This window comes from Elephas maximus, chromosome 7 (assembly GCF_024166365.1).
Source record: "Elephas maximus indicus isolate mEleMax1 chromosome 7, mEleMax1 primary haplotype, whole genome shotgun sequence".
In the NCBI taxonomy this organism is placed as follows: Eukaryota; Metazoa; Chordata; class Mammalia; order Proboscidea; family Elephantidae; genus Elephas; species Elephas maximus.
Window position 1 is genome coordinate 115,347,693 of NC_064825.1, and position 14,757 is coordinate 115,362,449.

Here is a 14,757-nt window from a genome sequence, read left to right on the forward strand (position 1 = left end):
CAGAGACAATTTCCTATTTAAAGAGGACTAGTTGTTCTGAAAGTAGAATATGTTTTAGAAGGTGGTCAACCTGTTCTAATAAAAGTGAATTATTCAACTGTTACAAAAACCTTATTTGTCGTTTTCTGACTTTGAACTCAATCACTAAAGGTAAGCATGAAATTTTCCTTAATCAAACAGGTAAGCATAAACTATTTCTGTCCAATATCAAATTTATTTTTATGTGTATCTTTGCCTTTTAAGCATCAGCAGAAAGCATTCAAGGTTATAAAACTGAAAAAAAAAATTTTTTTTCTTTTCTTTGACTTCAGACACTGCTCAGATAGTCATTTTACTTTTCTTATTTTCATGATTATAGGATGAAATGAGAATAAAATGAGAAGAGTTTGGTGATACAATGGGCCAGTCTATCAAAACTTACAGTCTTCATCATTATCCTAAGCACTAACATTTACTGATTGATTACTCTGTGGTAAGCATGGGTTTAAATATTTTACAAGTATTAAATCTACAGATCATATCTCAAATATATATATGTATAAAGAAAAAGATAGTGAATGGATATAATTGAAATGTGTTTGTGTCCTGCTATCTAAGGAATTATGTGTTTACTGAGAGTTAAGTTCTATGATAAATCTGAAAATACTAAAGGTATATTGTTTTCTTTTTATCATTAGAGACTTCTGCTAGAGGAAAAATTCCTCAAAATTGCATTCACCAATTTCTAACATTTATTTCCTATCTTCTATTTTTTAAATCCTGGTGACATACTGGTTAAGAACTATGGCTACAAAAGAAAAGATCAGCAGTTGGAATCCACCAGGCACTCCTTGGAAACCCTACGGAGCAGTATTGTCTGTCCTATAGGGTCACTATGAGTCAGAATTGACTCGATGGCAATGGGTTTGGTTTGTTTTTTATTTAATTTTAAACTTGTTCTTAATTTAACCTCTATGCAGGTATGTGTGTGTATATATATATATATATAGTACTCTGGTGAATATGTATATCTGGTGAATACGTATATATACCATGATGAAGTTTGCAAATCCCAGTGGTTAGGAGCTCCAGCTGCTATCCAAAAGTTAGGCAGTTTGAATTCACCAGACACTCCTTGGACACTGTATGGGGCAGTTCTATTCTGTTCAGTACGGTCACTTTGGGTCAGAATCGGCTCAATGGCAATGGGTTTAGGTTTGGTGATGATATTTCAGTTGATAACAAAATCTCTACCCCAAACAAAGTATGGAGATCACAAAAATAAAGTGTTTGAATAAAAGTAGAAATGCCAACATGTGTATCTAGTTATTTTCTTTCTGAGTTGTATAAATAATAGCTTCTAAAGATTTGCAAAAGCCAGATAGAATGTGAATGATTATATTTCTCACTTTGAAAGTGGCTTTACATTGAGAATCATTTTCGGTGTTCATAATACTTTTCTCCTTTTTGTAGAATAAAGATTTCAGTGGCTGTAGGAGATGTAGAACACTAGATTCCTGTTTCCAAGCTTAGCCGTTCTTTTCTTGTTATTTGTTTCTTCACGCCTTAATTCCAGGTTTCTTTTCAGGTGTACTGCGTGCTTGATCAGTGGCAATAATGCAGAGTGAGAACCTAAGATTGAGGAACAGTTTACGAAAAAATCAGACAAAATAATGAGGATACAGTTCCTGAGGGCAATGGTCAGATCAAGTGGGGTTGGGGGATGCATGGTGGTGACAAAAATTCAAAAAAATGTTTGATCATTTGGACTCTAGATTTAATAACAAAGGTGACTGAAACATGATTATAGTTTTGTATAACCGTGAAGTGAAAGAAAGTGTGGGCTGTGTAATCTAAAAAATTAAATCATATCATATTAGCATTATGTGTTAGACACTAGTTTCTGACCGTCCGGAAGATTCACAGGATCTTTAACATCCCCTACAATCCGATTTCTATTGGGAGAACTGTGTTAGATAATGATTGTGAAAATACCTTTAATGCTCTACTATTTAGTCTAGAATATTGTAGATGCTAAAATAAGCAGTTATTTGTTTTTCCTTTACTTAGTCACAGAAAATCCATAGAATGTCCAAATTTTCCTACTGTCCCAATTGTGTCTCCTGTAGGACATGATACAGGCCAACTCACAGCAACCCGATGGGACAGAATAGAACCGTCCCAGAGGGTTTCCAAGGGGTCTCAGGTGGATTCGAAATGCCAACCTCTTGTTAGCAGCCGTAGTTCTTATCCACTACGCCACCAGGGTTTTTAAGAACTTTAGTATGTAGACGTAACTGAGTCTCCCTTTTGTAAACGGTTAATCTCTATTGACAGGTCCCAGGGAGGTTCAGACAGTTAAGTGCTAGAATACTAGCAAATGGTTGGCAGTTTGAATTCACCCTGAGGTGCCTTGAAAGATAGGCCTGGAAATTTGCTCCCAAAAGGTCACAGGCTTAAAAATCCTGTGGAACAGTTATACTCTGAACACATGGGGTCGTCGTGAGTTAGAATGGACTCAACGCAACTAACCACTAAAAACAACCATCTGTATTTACTTGCAAATTAATTTATACATAATATGGAAGTTATCTAGCATTACTGAAAACAATGTGGTAATGTGCTGATTTTTTAAAAGTGAATAAAATGAGTATTATTCTTTAACACACACGAAGCAAAAAAAATTACATCCTTTAATCTAGTAATGGTGGGAGTCAGGTCACCTTTAGGTAGGAGGCCAAACTTAAACTTACTACCTAGAAATTATTCTAAAGACTCAATCAAGTTGATTCATTTATATAATCTAGCAAGTAAGTTATTAAATCAAGCTATACGACTGCTAACTGAAAGGTCAGCCGTTCGAACCCACTAACAGTCTGCTTCTGTATAAATTTCAGCCTTAGAAACCCTATGGGGCAGCTCTACTCTGTCCTATAGGGTCTCTAAGAGTTGGAATCAACCTGACGGCAATGAGTTTGGTTTTTTGGTTATACGGATATTAATAAATCATGTTTTGTTGAACAAAATACTAAGCATTGCATAGAAAAAAATATTGAATTCTATAAGAAATAAAGTAGGAATGGGGTAAGAAAAGTATATAATAAAAATTGGCAGTCACAGCTTAACACACTCATGTGTGTGCAACATGCACTGTGTGCAAGAGAGAAGACTGAATGGCACAATTGAGGTCAGCAGGAAGACAGCAAGTAGTAAGGATGGAATGATTTAGGAAAATATTATGGATGAGTTGTGGTTAATGTTTCCCTTATGTAGCAGGTGTATATAAATAAAGTGAGCATTCTAGTTAAAATTGCTTTCTTAAGCATAAATGCTAGGTGAACTTGTTTCTAACTTATGACTGACTACATAATGTGAATAAAAATGATGACTTCTGACTTCACAGACCTTACATTGAAATATAAACAGATATTTAAAGTTTAAATATCAGTTCATAACATTTGGTGTTAACTCATCATCACGTTTTATAATAAAATAGCCTCAATTTACAGTATGTTAAAGCAAAACAAGACTTTTGAGATCCCATAGGAAAATCACCATTTTCTATTAACTACATTTAAATGGTTCAATACTGTGATAGATGACTTACGGAGTATTTCTTTGGGTAATAACAATTAATTGTCAATTGATAACATTGGAAAGCAGAGTTGAGAGGGAAGCATGCCAATAAAAGAATGAAATAATAATTGCTATCCTTGAACATAATTTGAAATTTAGAGATTTTGAATGTTTATGTGAATAACAAAGTTTAAAATCACATATGCCATCAACAGAAACAAGGAAATGTAAGGAAACTCTTAGCAGGGAGAAAAAAAAAAAACACAAAGAAAATGCTTGTTGGGGATTTATTGAGCAATACTTTAAAAATACACTTGACCATCTTTTTAGAGTAACTGTCATTTACAGGATTTGTTCTTATAGGGAACTGGAAAAATTGTAAGACACACTATCCCCGGTTTGCAGGTGAGAGTACAAAAGCCAAGAAAAGCAAAGTAACTTGTATTTCTGATTTAATCTTTCCTACAGATGAAACACAAAGTGAAAAAAGCTGAAGGCAACGTGTCTACAGTGAAGCAATTTGTACTGCTGGGATTTTCTGATCTTTCAAATCTCCAAGAGTTTCTATTTGGAGTGTTCGCCATCATTTACATAATTATTATAATTGGAAATAGCCTCATAATAATACTAACCAGACTTGATCCCACATTACAGAAACCCATGTATTTTTTCCTGGCAAATTTTTCCTTATTGGAAATGTCTTATGTAACTGTCATTCTTCCCAGGATGCTAGTGAATCTTTGGACTCAGGATAGAAGCGTTTCTGTGCTGGGATGTGCCACCCAAATGTGCTTCTTTCTTATGCTGGCAGCCACTGAATGTTTCCTCCTGGCAGTGATGGCTTATGACCGCTATGTGGCCATTTGTAACCCTCTGCACTATCCTCTAGTCATGAACCAAAAGATGTGTGTCCAGCGAGCAGTCAGCTCCTGGATCATTGGCATCCCAGTCCAGATAGGGAAAACAGCTACAGTTTTCTCTCTGCATTTTTGTGATTCTAACAAAATTAACCACTTCTTCTGTGACGTCCCTCCTATTATCAAGTTGGCCTGTGGGGACACTTTAGTTCATGAGATGTCTGTCTATGCTGTAGCTATGTTTTTTGTTGTTCTTCCTTTTATGTTGATACTTGCCTCCTACAGTAAAATCATTTGCACCATTTTAAAGTTGCCAGCAGCCTCAGGACAGGCTAAAGCCTTCTCCACATGTTCTTCCCACCTGCTGGTTGTGGTTTTATTCTTTGGATCTGCTACCATCACCTATTTAAGACCCAAGTCCTATCATTCTGCAGGAGTGGACAAGCTGCTTTCACTTTTCTACACCATAGTGACTCCCATGTTTAATCCCATGATATATAGCCTTAGAAACAAGGACGTTATTGCTGCACTGAGAAAATTCTTTCTTAAAAAGTAGCATGATGAGTTAGCCAAAACAAAACCGAACCCAGTGCCGTCGAGTCGATTCTGACTCATAGCGACCACATAGGACAGAGTAGAACTGACCCATAGAGTTTCCAAGGAGTGCCTGGTGGATTCAAACTGCCGACCCTTTGGTTAGCAGTCGTAGCTCTTAACCACTACGCCACCAGAGTTTCCATGATGAGGTAGAGACAACCTAAATATCCATCAGTAGATGAATGTGGCGCATACGATATTATTCAGTCAGAAAGAGAAATAAAGTCCTGATACACACAACACGTGGATGAAACTTGAAAACTTTATGCTGAGTGAAATAAGTCAGTCGCCCAAGGACAAAGACTTCATGATCTCACCTATAAAATATGGAAATATATAGCAGCCAAAGGTTAGTAGTAATTAAGGAGGTGAGGAATAGGATAATTTTTGCCTAGGAGGCATTGAATTTATGTTAATGGTGGTGGAATAATTTGTAAAAGGGTAATGATAGCAGCTGCCCAACATGAAGAATGTATTTAATGTCACTGAATTATGAATGTAGAAATTGTTGAATTGACAAATTCTTTTGTGTTTATTTTACTACATTTTAAAGTAGTATGATGAGCTTAATTATTAATGTTTTAAGTGTGTGTCACACAGTTATGAAACATTTCAAGTCTCTACATTTCCCCATTGACAAGTCAATCACTTCAGCTTATGATGTACTTTGAGATACCTAGCTTCAAGTTTACTACGCTTGAGTATATACTTCTAAATTGGTCTAATTTCCCGTTCCATGTCTAAACAATAATCCTGTTGTATAAATAAAAGTGTGATCTGTTCCACACTTTCTTTATAAAAAATAAGAATAGAACTCAAGCTATTAAAATTTTTGGTTTAAATATTCTTGCAAGTATACAAGATTAGTTGCCTTAATGAATTAGTCATCTAAATTTTCATATCTGTATTTACCAACATCCTTTTATGATTCTACATCACAAGTACTGAACAATAAATTAATTAATTAAAAATAAAAACACTGTTGAGTCAATTTCTACTGGACAATAGTAAATCAAAAATGAGTGTTTATTGAGTGAGTGATTCAATGAGAGCATGGATAAATGTATACTATTTTAGAGCATCAATGAACATTGAGAGTATGTTTATTAAACCTACTATGTACCTATGTGGGACTGTTGTTGTTAGCTGCTGTACAGTTAGCCCCACTCATGGTGACCCCATAAAGAAAGGAAGGGAACTCTGCCTCTTCCTGTGCCATCTGCAGGAATGGTTGTGTGGGTCAGTCCATTCTGATCCATAGGGTTTGCATTAGCTGATTTTTCAGAAGTAGAGAGCCAAGCCTTTCTTTCTAGTCCATCTTAGTCTAGAGGCTCCGCTGAAACCTATTCAGCATCATAGTGACATTCAAGTCTACGCTGACAGATGACTGGTGGCTATGCTTGAGGTGCATTGGCCAAGAACTGAACCCAGCTCTCCTGCATGGAAGACAAGAATTCTAACACTGAACCACCAATGACCCCCTTGTAAAAAAAAGAATTAAATCATATTCCCAAAAGAAAGCTTACATACACTTAGTTCTCTCCCTAGTAACTTCCTGCCAGAGCACAGGATGTAAGAGAAAACTCCTACTCACCTCAGTTTAATTTGCAGGTATTTCTATGTCCTTTTTAGCAATTATGGCCTAATGCTCTGGCATATTTCATCTCTTTCACGACTGCACTCCAAACAGCAACTCCTAAACCACTTCAGATTTTAAAAGAAAAAAAAATCTATGAGATAAAAGGGGAAGAAAAAGCTGTAAATTATTTCTTGATTATCCAAAGTCCACACCATTGTGACTATATTAGTTTGGCTAATGTTCACAAGTTTTAGTCCTTTCTAACGTGTTTGAAATGATTAAACCTTTCAGCTGGCTTTATCAAGAAAAGTGACCATCTATCAACAGAGCCATTAATGCCCATCCTGCCAAATCCAGGTACTCAAGCCAACAATTCTCATGAAGGGATTATTTAGTGCATCTGTCCCTAAGAACTTCTACTAGCAGCTCTCTTGACATGGTGACATTCTGTAAATCAGTTATGATTGTACAAATATATACAAGGCAATTTTAGTTAATGTTTTATAGTTATATTTCTACATCATACAGCTGTTTACATCTTCTGTCATCTGACATGATGTCCTACAGTTATGCACTTATTTTTTTCTTTATGAGTAAAATGCAAGTATCAAACACCTTATATGTGTATACGAAACACCTCAGAGGATTTGGTTCCTTAGTTTGGAGGTATAGGCTCATGGTTTTATGGGATATCCTAATTACTTGGCCTAATAACATGTTTACTGTGTCTGTTCTACGTCACAGTTCATTGTGTAGTGCCTTGTGTCTTAAAGCTTGCAAGCAGCCACCCAACACACAGCAATTGGTCTTTATTTACTTGGAACAACAGGGGAAAAAGGAGAGTCGTGAATAGAGGGAGGGTATGGAACGTGTGGCTACTTGCCTCCATAAACAATTGCTTCCTTTGGCTTGAGACCAGAAGAACTACCTGATGCCTGGCTACCATTTCTGAACATTTTGACCAAAGATGCCATAGAGGAGTCCTGAACAAAATGGGGAAAATGTAGAATAGAATTTCAAATCCTCATGGACTCCAGACTATCTGGAGCCATGAAGGTTGGATGAACCCCTGAAACTATTACCCTGAAGATAACCTTTAAACCTTAAACCAATAATGTCCCCTGAAGTCATCTTGAGCCAGAACAATAGTTTAGCTTACTTGCTAAAAAGGTCTGTCTCGAGCATTATGCTCTTTTAAGAACTATCTATGTGGGATCAAATTGACACTAGCAACTCAAAGGTTAGATAAGAACCTTAGGGGGCAGTGAGATTATGTTGACGCGGGAGAAACAATTTAGAAAAGTAGGGTGAGAATGGTTGCACAAGTTGAAGAACGTAATCAATGTTACTAATTGTACATGTAGAAACTTATTGAATTGGTGTATGTTTTGCTGTGTATATTCTCAAAAACAATAAAAAATAAAATTTAGAAAAATGCCTATACCCTTCTCAATTAATATTTTATATGTTACAAGAATTTGATACATAGTCCATGATGATGATGATGATAGTGATGATAGGAATGATGATTATGGTATTGACTGTGGTGGTAACTTTTTTTTTTTTTTAATTGAGTAAAGGAGAATCACAATTTAAATGGGACTATGCTATCTCAGCAGTTCAGATAACTGATCTTTAATCTTTTTATTATTAATATCTCAAACAAGTAATCTTACTAATTTTTTTCATCTTATTCACAATTGGTAAAATGATAATAATAATAAGCTATCCTATTAACTCTGGGTTGTAATAAGTTTTCAAATATCTACTTAAGATGGAAAAGTATTTGGAAAAGTTCAAAGCACCACAAAATCGAGATGTTAGCTGTATTTAGATGAAATTATTGGTGGAATCAGTAGCTTTATTGTACTCAGATCTTATGAAGGTAGTTATTCCAGTGGTATTTTTGAGGAAATGAACACCACACAATTTCTATTACCTGGAAAAGAAAACTTACTTGATTAAACATTGGGATTGTTTTCCTTTCACAAATGTACTATGTTTAGTTTTTCTAAAACTTATGGCTCATATTCTTGTCCAATGAACCAGTACTATGGAAGAGAGTTAAATATTTCTTAATATTCAAAGACTCAATTAACCTTTATAATTTTGTAAACTCAAGGTCAATTAACAAGTGTAAGATTATGGATTCCATTATACTTTTGCAAAATACCTTCAGACCTTTGCAATTTTTCCTTCTATGTCTCTACTTCTTGTCATCCCAACCTACTAATTTTCAGGGAATTAGCCTCTAGTAACTCTCTGGACACAATTATTTATCTGCTATTCATTATCAACTAATATAATTGAGACTGACTGAAAAGAAACTGATGACATAGTTTATGAACCTAGGCATCTGACTAGAGAGTCTAAGTTTTTTGTTTTTTTGGCCACCCAATATGTGAGAAACCTAATATATGATTTGGTGGACCTTTTTCTGGAGATTCAGGTTCTCTCATTATAATAGGGGATTTAATATATCCATCTACTGAAATATGCACTTAATAAAGAAGAAAACATACATATACTCCTGCCTATATCCAATATGGATGATCATTCACACCTGCGTGCACACACACACACATACACTCACACACACATGATTTCTTCTTCTATTGCCTTAATTATTGTTGTTATTGCTCTTCCTTGCTGTCGAGTCAGTTTGAACTCATAGCGACCATATGCACAACAGAACAAAACACTGCCCAATCCTGTGCCACCCTTACAATAGTTGTTAGGCTTGAGCTCACTGATGCAGCCACTGTGTCAATCCACCTCGTTGACTGTCTTCCTCTTTTCCGCTGACCCTGTAGTCTGCCAAGCATGATGTCCTTCTCCAGGGACTGACATCTCCCAAAAACATGTCCAAAGTATGTAAGACCCAGTATCGCCATCCTTGCTTCTTGGGAGCATTCTGGTTGCACTTCTTCCAAGACAGATTTGCTCGTTCTTCTGGCAGCCAATGGTATATTCAATATTCTTTGCCAACATCACAATGCAAAGCTGTCAATTCTTCTTCAGTCTTCTTATTCATTGTCCAGCTTTCACGTGTATATGATGCAATTGAAAATACCATGACTTCGGTCAGACGCACCTTAGTCTTCAAGGTGACATCTTTGCTTTTTAATGCTTTAAAGAGGTCCTTTGCAGCAGATTTACCCAATGAAATGCGTCATTTGATTTTTTCACTACTGCTTCCATAGGCTTTGATTGTGGATCCAAGTAAAAAGAAATCCTTAACAACTTCAATCTTTTCTCCATTTATTATGATGTTGCTCATTGGTCCAGTTGTGAGGATTTTTGTTTTCTTTATGTTGAGGTGTAATCCATACCGAAGGCTGTGGTCTTTGATCTTTATCAGTAAGTGCTTCAAGTCCTCTTCACTTTCAGCAGGCAAGGTTGTGTCATCTGCATAACGCAGGTTGTTAATGAGTCTTCCTCCAATCCTGATGCCCCGTTCTTCTTCATATAGTCCAGCTTCTCGGATTATTTGCTCAGCATACAGATTGAATACATATGGTGAAAGGATACAACACTGATGCACACCTTTTCTGACTTTAAACCAAGCAGTATCCCCTTGCTCTGTCTGAACAGCTGCCTCTTGATCTATGTAAAGATTCCTCATGAGCACAATTAAGTGTTCTGGAATTCCCATTCTTTGCAGTGTTATCCATAGTTTGTTATGATCCACACAGTCAAATGCCTTTGCATAATCAATAAAACACAGGTAAACATCCTTCTGGTATTCTCTGCTTTCAGCCAGGATCCATCTGACATCAGCAATGATATCCCTGGTTCCACGTCCTCTTCCGAAACCAGCCTGAATTTCTGGCAGTTTCCTGTCTGTATACTGCTGCAGCCGTTCTTGAATGATCTTCAGAAATATTTTGCTTGTGTGTGATATTAATGATATTGTTATATAATTTCCACACTCAGTTGGATCACCTTTCTTTGGAATAGGCAGAAATATGGATCTCTTCCAGTCAGTTATCCCGGAAGCTGTCTTCCATATTTCTTGGCATAGATGAGTGAGCTCCTCCAGCACTGCATCCATTTGTTGAAAGATCTCAGTTGGTATTTGGTCAATTCCTGGAGCTTTGTTTTTCACCAATGTCTTCAGAGCAGCTTAGACTTCTTTCTTTTGTACCTTCGGTCCCTGATCATATGCTACCTGTTGAAATGGTTGAACATCGACTAATTCTTTTTGGTATAATGACTGTGTGTTCCTTCCATCTTCTTTTGATGCTTACTGTGTTTTTTAATATTTTCCCCATAGAATCCTTCACTACTGCAACTCAAGGCTTGAAGTTTTTCCTGAATTCTTTTAGCTTGAGAAACGCTGAGCAAATGCTTTCTTTCACCAACATAAAATGGTGGCTATACACATGGACCTCACCAGATGGAACACACAGAAATCAAATTGACTACATCTGTGGAAAAAGATGATGAAAAGCTCAAAATCATCAGTCAGAACAAGGCCAGGGGCCGACTGTGGAACAGACCAACAATTACTTATATGTAAGTTCAAGCTGAAACTGAAGAAAATCAGAGCAAGTCCATGAGAGCCAAAATATGGCCTTGAGTATATCTCACCTGAATTTAGAGATCATCTCAAGAACAGATTTGATGTATTGAACACTAGTGACTGAAGACCAGACGAGTTGTGGAATGACATTAAGGACATCGTGCATGAAGATTGCAAGGGGTCATTGAAAAGACAGGAAAGAAAGAAAAGACCAAGATGGATGTCAGAGGAGACTGTGAAACTTGCTCACGAATGTCAAGCAGCTAAAACAAAAGGAAGAGTTGATGAAGTAAAAGGACTGAACAGAATATTTCAAAGGCAGCTCAAGAAGACAAAGTATTATAATGACATGTGTAAAGACCTGGAGATAGAAAACCAAAAGGGAAGAACACGCTCAGCGTTTCTCAAGCTGAAAGAACTAAGGAAAAAATTCAAGCCTCTAGTTCCAATAGTGAAGGGTTCTTTGGGAAAAATATTAAAAGATGCAGGAAGCATCAAAAGAAGATGGAAGGAATACACAGAGTGAATAAAAAAAATTGCCTTAATAAGGACCATTTATGTATTTATAATTTATTTATTAAAATTATAGTAAATTTGTTCACATTTCTTTACTCTATAATGCCATTACTTTCCTTCCACTACAATCTCATTATCCTTTGCCTTTGAAGTAAGCTTATACAAAATTCATATGGCTAAAATTTATATTTTGGAGTTAATGGGATTTTAATAGCATCCCTGTTTTCTGAGGCACCTCTGAGTGGATTTGAACTGTCTATCTTTTGGCTATTATTCGAGAAGTGAATCTTCTAGAACTTCTATATATACATGTACATGTACAAATAAAATATCATAGATACAGAGCAAAAATAGTATAATTATATGGGTTGTGTTGTTTCATTTTCTTGCTGGCTGTATATGAATCGCCATGTTTCTGAAATGGTAAAAGAGCTAGATATTTTCTGTTAGGGCAGGGTCTCTCACATTCCAAAAAGAGATGCTTCACAGACAAATGTGCCAATTCCGTAGCACTGTTAATAAAGTACCCAGGCAGTACAAACATGTAAGCGTTCAACTACTAGCCAAGAAGTTGGTGGTTTGAGCCCATCCAGCGGTGCCTCAGAAAACTTGTGTGGCAATCTGCTTCTGAAAAATCACAGCTTGAAAACTCTATGTGCAGTTCTATTCTGCACACATGGGGTCACCATGAGTCAGAATCTACTTGATGGCAATGTTTTTTTGTTTTTTGTATGTTCCTTTTTTGTTTTTCTTGAAAGTTCACTTTTATTTTGGTGTTGTACAAGTAAGTATTTTACATATCTCTATTCTCTGAAGAATTTTGCATAATTTGACATTGTTCCTTGCTAAAAATTTTATAATTCACCCGTGAAGTCCTTTGTGCCTGGTGGCTTTTTTTATTACAAAGTTTTGGAGTTTTTTTTTTTTTTTTTTCTGGATACAAGGTAATGTTAGTTGCCATTGAGTCAGTTCCGACTCATAGAGACAATGTGTACAACAATATAACACTGCCTGGTCCTGCACCATCCTCACAATTGTTGTTATATTTGAGCCCATTGCTGTCGCCACTGTGTCAATCCAACTCATTGAAGATCTTCTTTTTCACTGACCCTCTATTTTACCAAGCAAGATTGATGCCCTTTTCAGGGACTGGTCCCTCCTGATAACACGTCCAAAGTATTTGAGTCAAAGTCTCACCCTCCTTGAGCATTCTGGTTGTACTTCCAAGACAGATTTGTGTTGACCTTGGTCTGGGTTTTGTTGCAATGTTAATTAGAGTCATTTTAACTACTGGCTCCAAATATTTGTATTATTTACACATTGTAAAATGATAAGAATATTTTCTTCTATGATTCTTGCTCTAACAGTAACTAAATATCTTGTCAGTTTTTGATGCTTTTGAATAGATTTAAAATACATTTATACATTATTTTATTTGTTTCCCATAAGAGAGTTGGTCTAAATATTTTAACTGGCTATATACTCAAAAAAAGAGCCTCCCCTCTTAACAAATTTTTTGCTAGTTCCTGAAAATGTCATTTTTCTCTTGCTTTTACAGTTTCTCTGATCTTTATTTATCAGGAAATTATCATTAGCCTTTGCCAGTATGATACTTGTCAGAAACGTGATTTCAATATTAATTCAACTTTATTTTAAGTAATTAGCCAGAAAACCAATCCAACCTATTGGGGTATTGACATCAAGGGTAGGGAAATTCAGAAGTCAGGGCATTTTATTTGATGATGGTTTACTTGGATTTGAAGGACAAAGTATCATGTACATAGAGAGGTATGGTATCAGCCTACCAAAGTAATAAAATGTGGCTTACAAGAAAATAAGCAAATTTGAAAAAGGTGTTTACAGAGTGAGAAACAGAACATTGTCTAGCCTAACAAAAGACCTGGGTTGTACCGAAGATCTCTAAAAACACTGAAAGATTAGGGAATTTTTGATGAAGAAACTTGCTTACTAATTTTGTGTTTGGGTAATTTTCCCTGGTACCATCTAGTGTGTGAAAGATGTAAAACTCTACAGGTTCTGTGATAAAAAGAAACCATTTCGAAATCATTCAGCTAAGCAGCTTCATAGTGAAAGAGTAGTGACTGGGAAAGTCTAATTTTTTAAGGCTCAAGATGGATATTCTAGATATTTTGGAAATAGCAGGATATATTTTTTCTGGTGATTTCCTATGTCACATTAGTTGCAAACTCCAAGACAAAACCTTAATATAGACTCTTCTGACACCCCTTTTCAACCCAACCTCCTGATCTCTGATATTCAATCTGATGTTAAAACCCATTCCATAAGTTGCAAAATACAAATATTGTATTTTTCATTTTTAGAATGCTCATTTGATTCTTTTCAATGAATTCCAATTTGAATTCGATGAAAAAAATTATACTCTTTTTATTAATATCTAACATTTTATTATTTTATTTAATACAATGTTAGTTATTTTAAGGCTTTTGCTTCCCAAATTTAAAAGGCTTTCATCACATTTTTAAATATTTCAACTATTTTCAAAGAACCTCTTAAAGTAGGCCTTTCATAGAATTCTAAGTACCATTAAAAGTAATGCCAAAATTAGTAAGAATGAAAATTAGCGATTTAAACCAAGGGTAACAGTGTTTTTCTAAAGATTAATTATTATTATTTTAAAAGTGTTTTTCTAATAATTAATTATGCAACTAATTAAAAAAGAAATTAACACAATGTCAACACTCCTGCAAATTATTCCCTAGGTGTCCCTTTAAAATGAGCATATTTGGAACCCTTCAATTATTAGGTCCCCGATGCCATGAGAATATATTTAAAAGCCCTTGGATCTCTTGACGAAAGTATTCATCTAGGTTCTTTGAAAACAGTTCTTTCCTTGGTAAGTAACTTCTGTGATTATTAGACTGGTTTTTAGTGGTGCATAAATTAACTTTTGTGAATCTAAGAGAGAGAACCATTGATTTATGTCCCAAAAAGTAGGAAAGCACCTTTATCAGTCAGTACTGTACCCACACAGGTAATCCATCCTACATCACCCTTTCTGATATAGCTTCTCTGTAAATGTAAAGTATCATTTGTTTAAGTAAGCTTTTATATATGTATTACAGATAAGAGAACTGAAGCATGACTGG

At 35.6% G+C, this 14,757-nt stretch overlaps 1 protein-coding gene across 1 annotated transcript; it reads left to right on the top strand.

The window, feature by feature from the left end:
• The first annotated feature begins 440 nt into the window (after positions 1-440).
• LOC126080768 (olfactory receptor 10AG1-like) lies at positions 441-4,968 on the top strand. Its single transcript, XM_049891942.1, has 2 exons — positions 441-472; positions 4,024-4,968. Exon 2 carries the CDS (start codon positions 4,024-4,026, stop codon positions 4,966-4,968), a length of 945 nt encoding a protein of 314 aa, XP_049747899.1. The 5' UTR covers positions 441-472.
• The last annotated feature ends 9,789 nt before the right edge of the window (positions 4,969-14,757 follow it).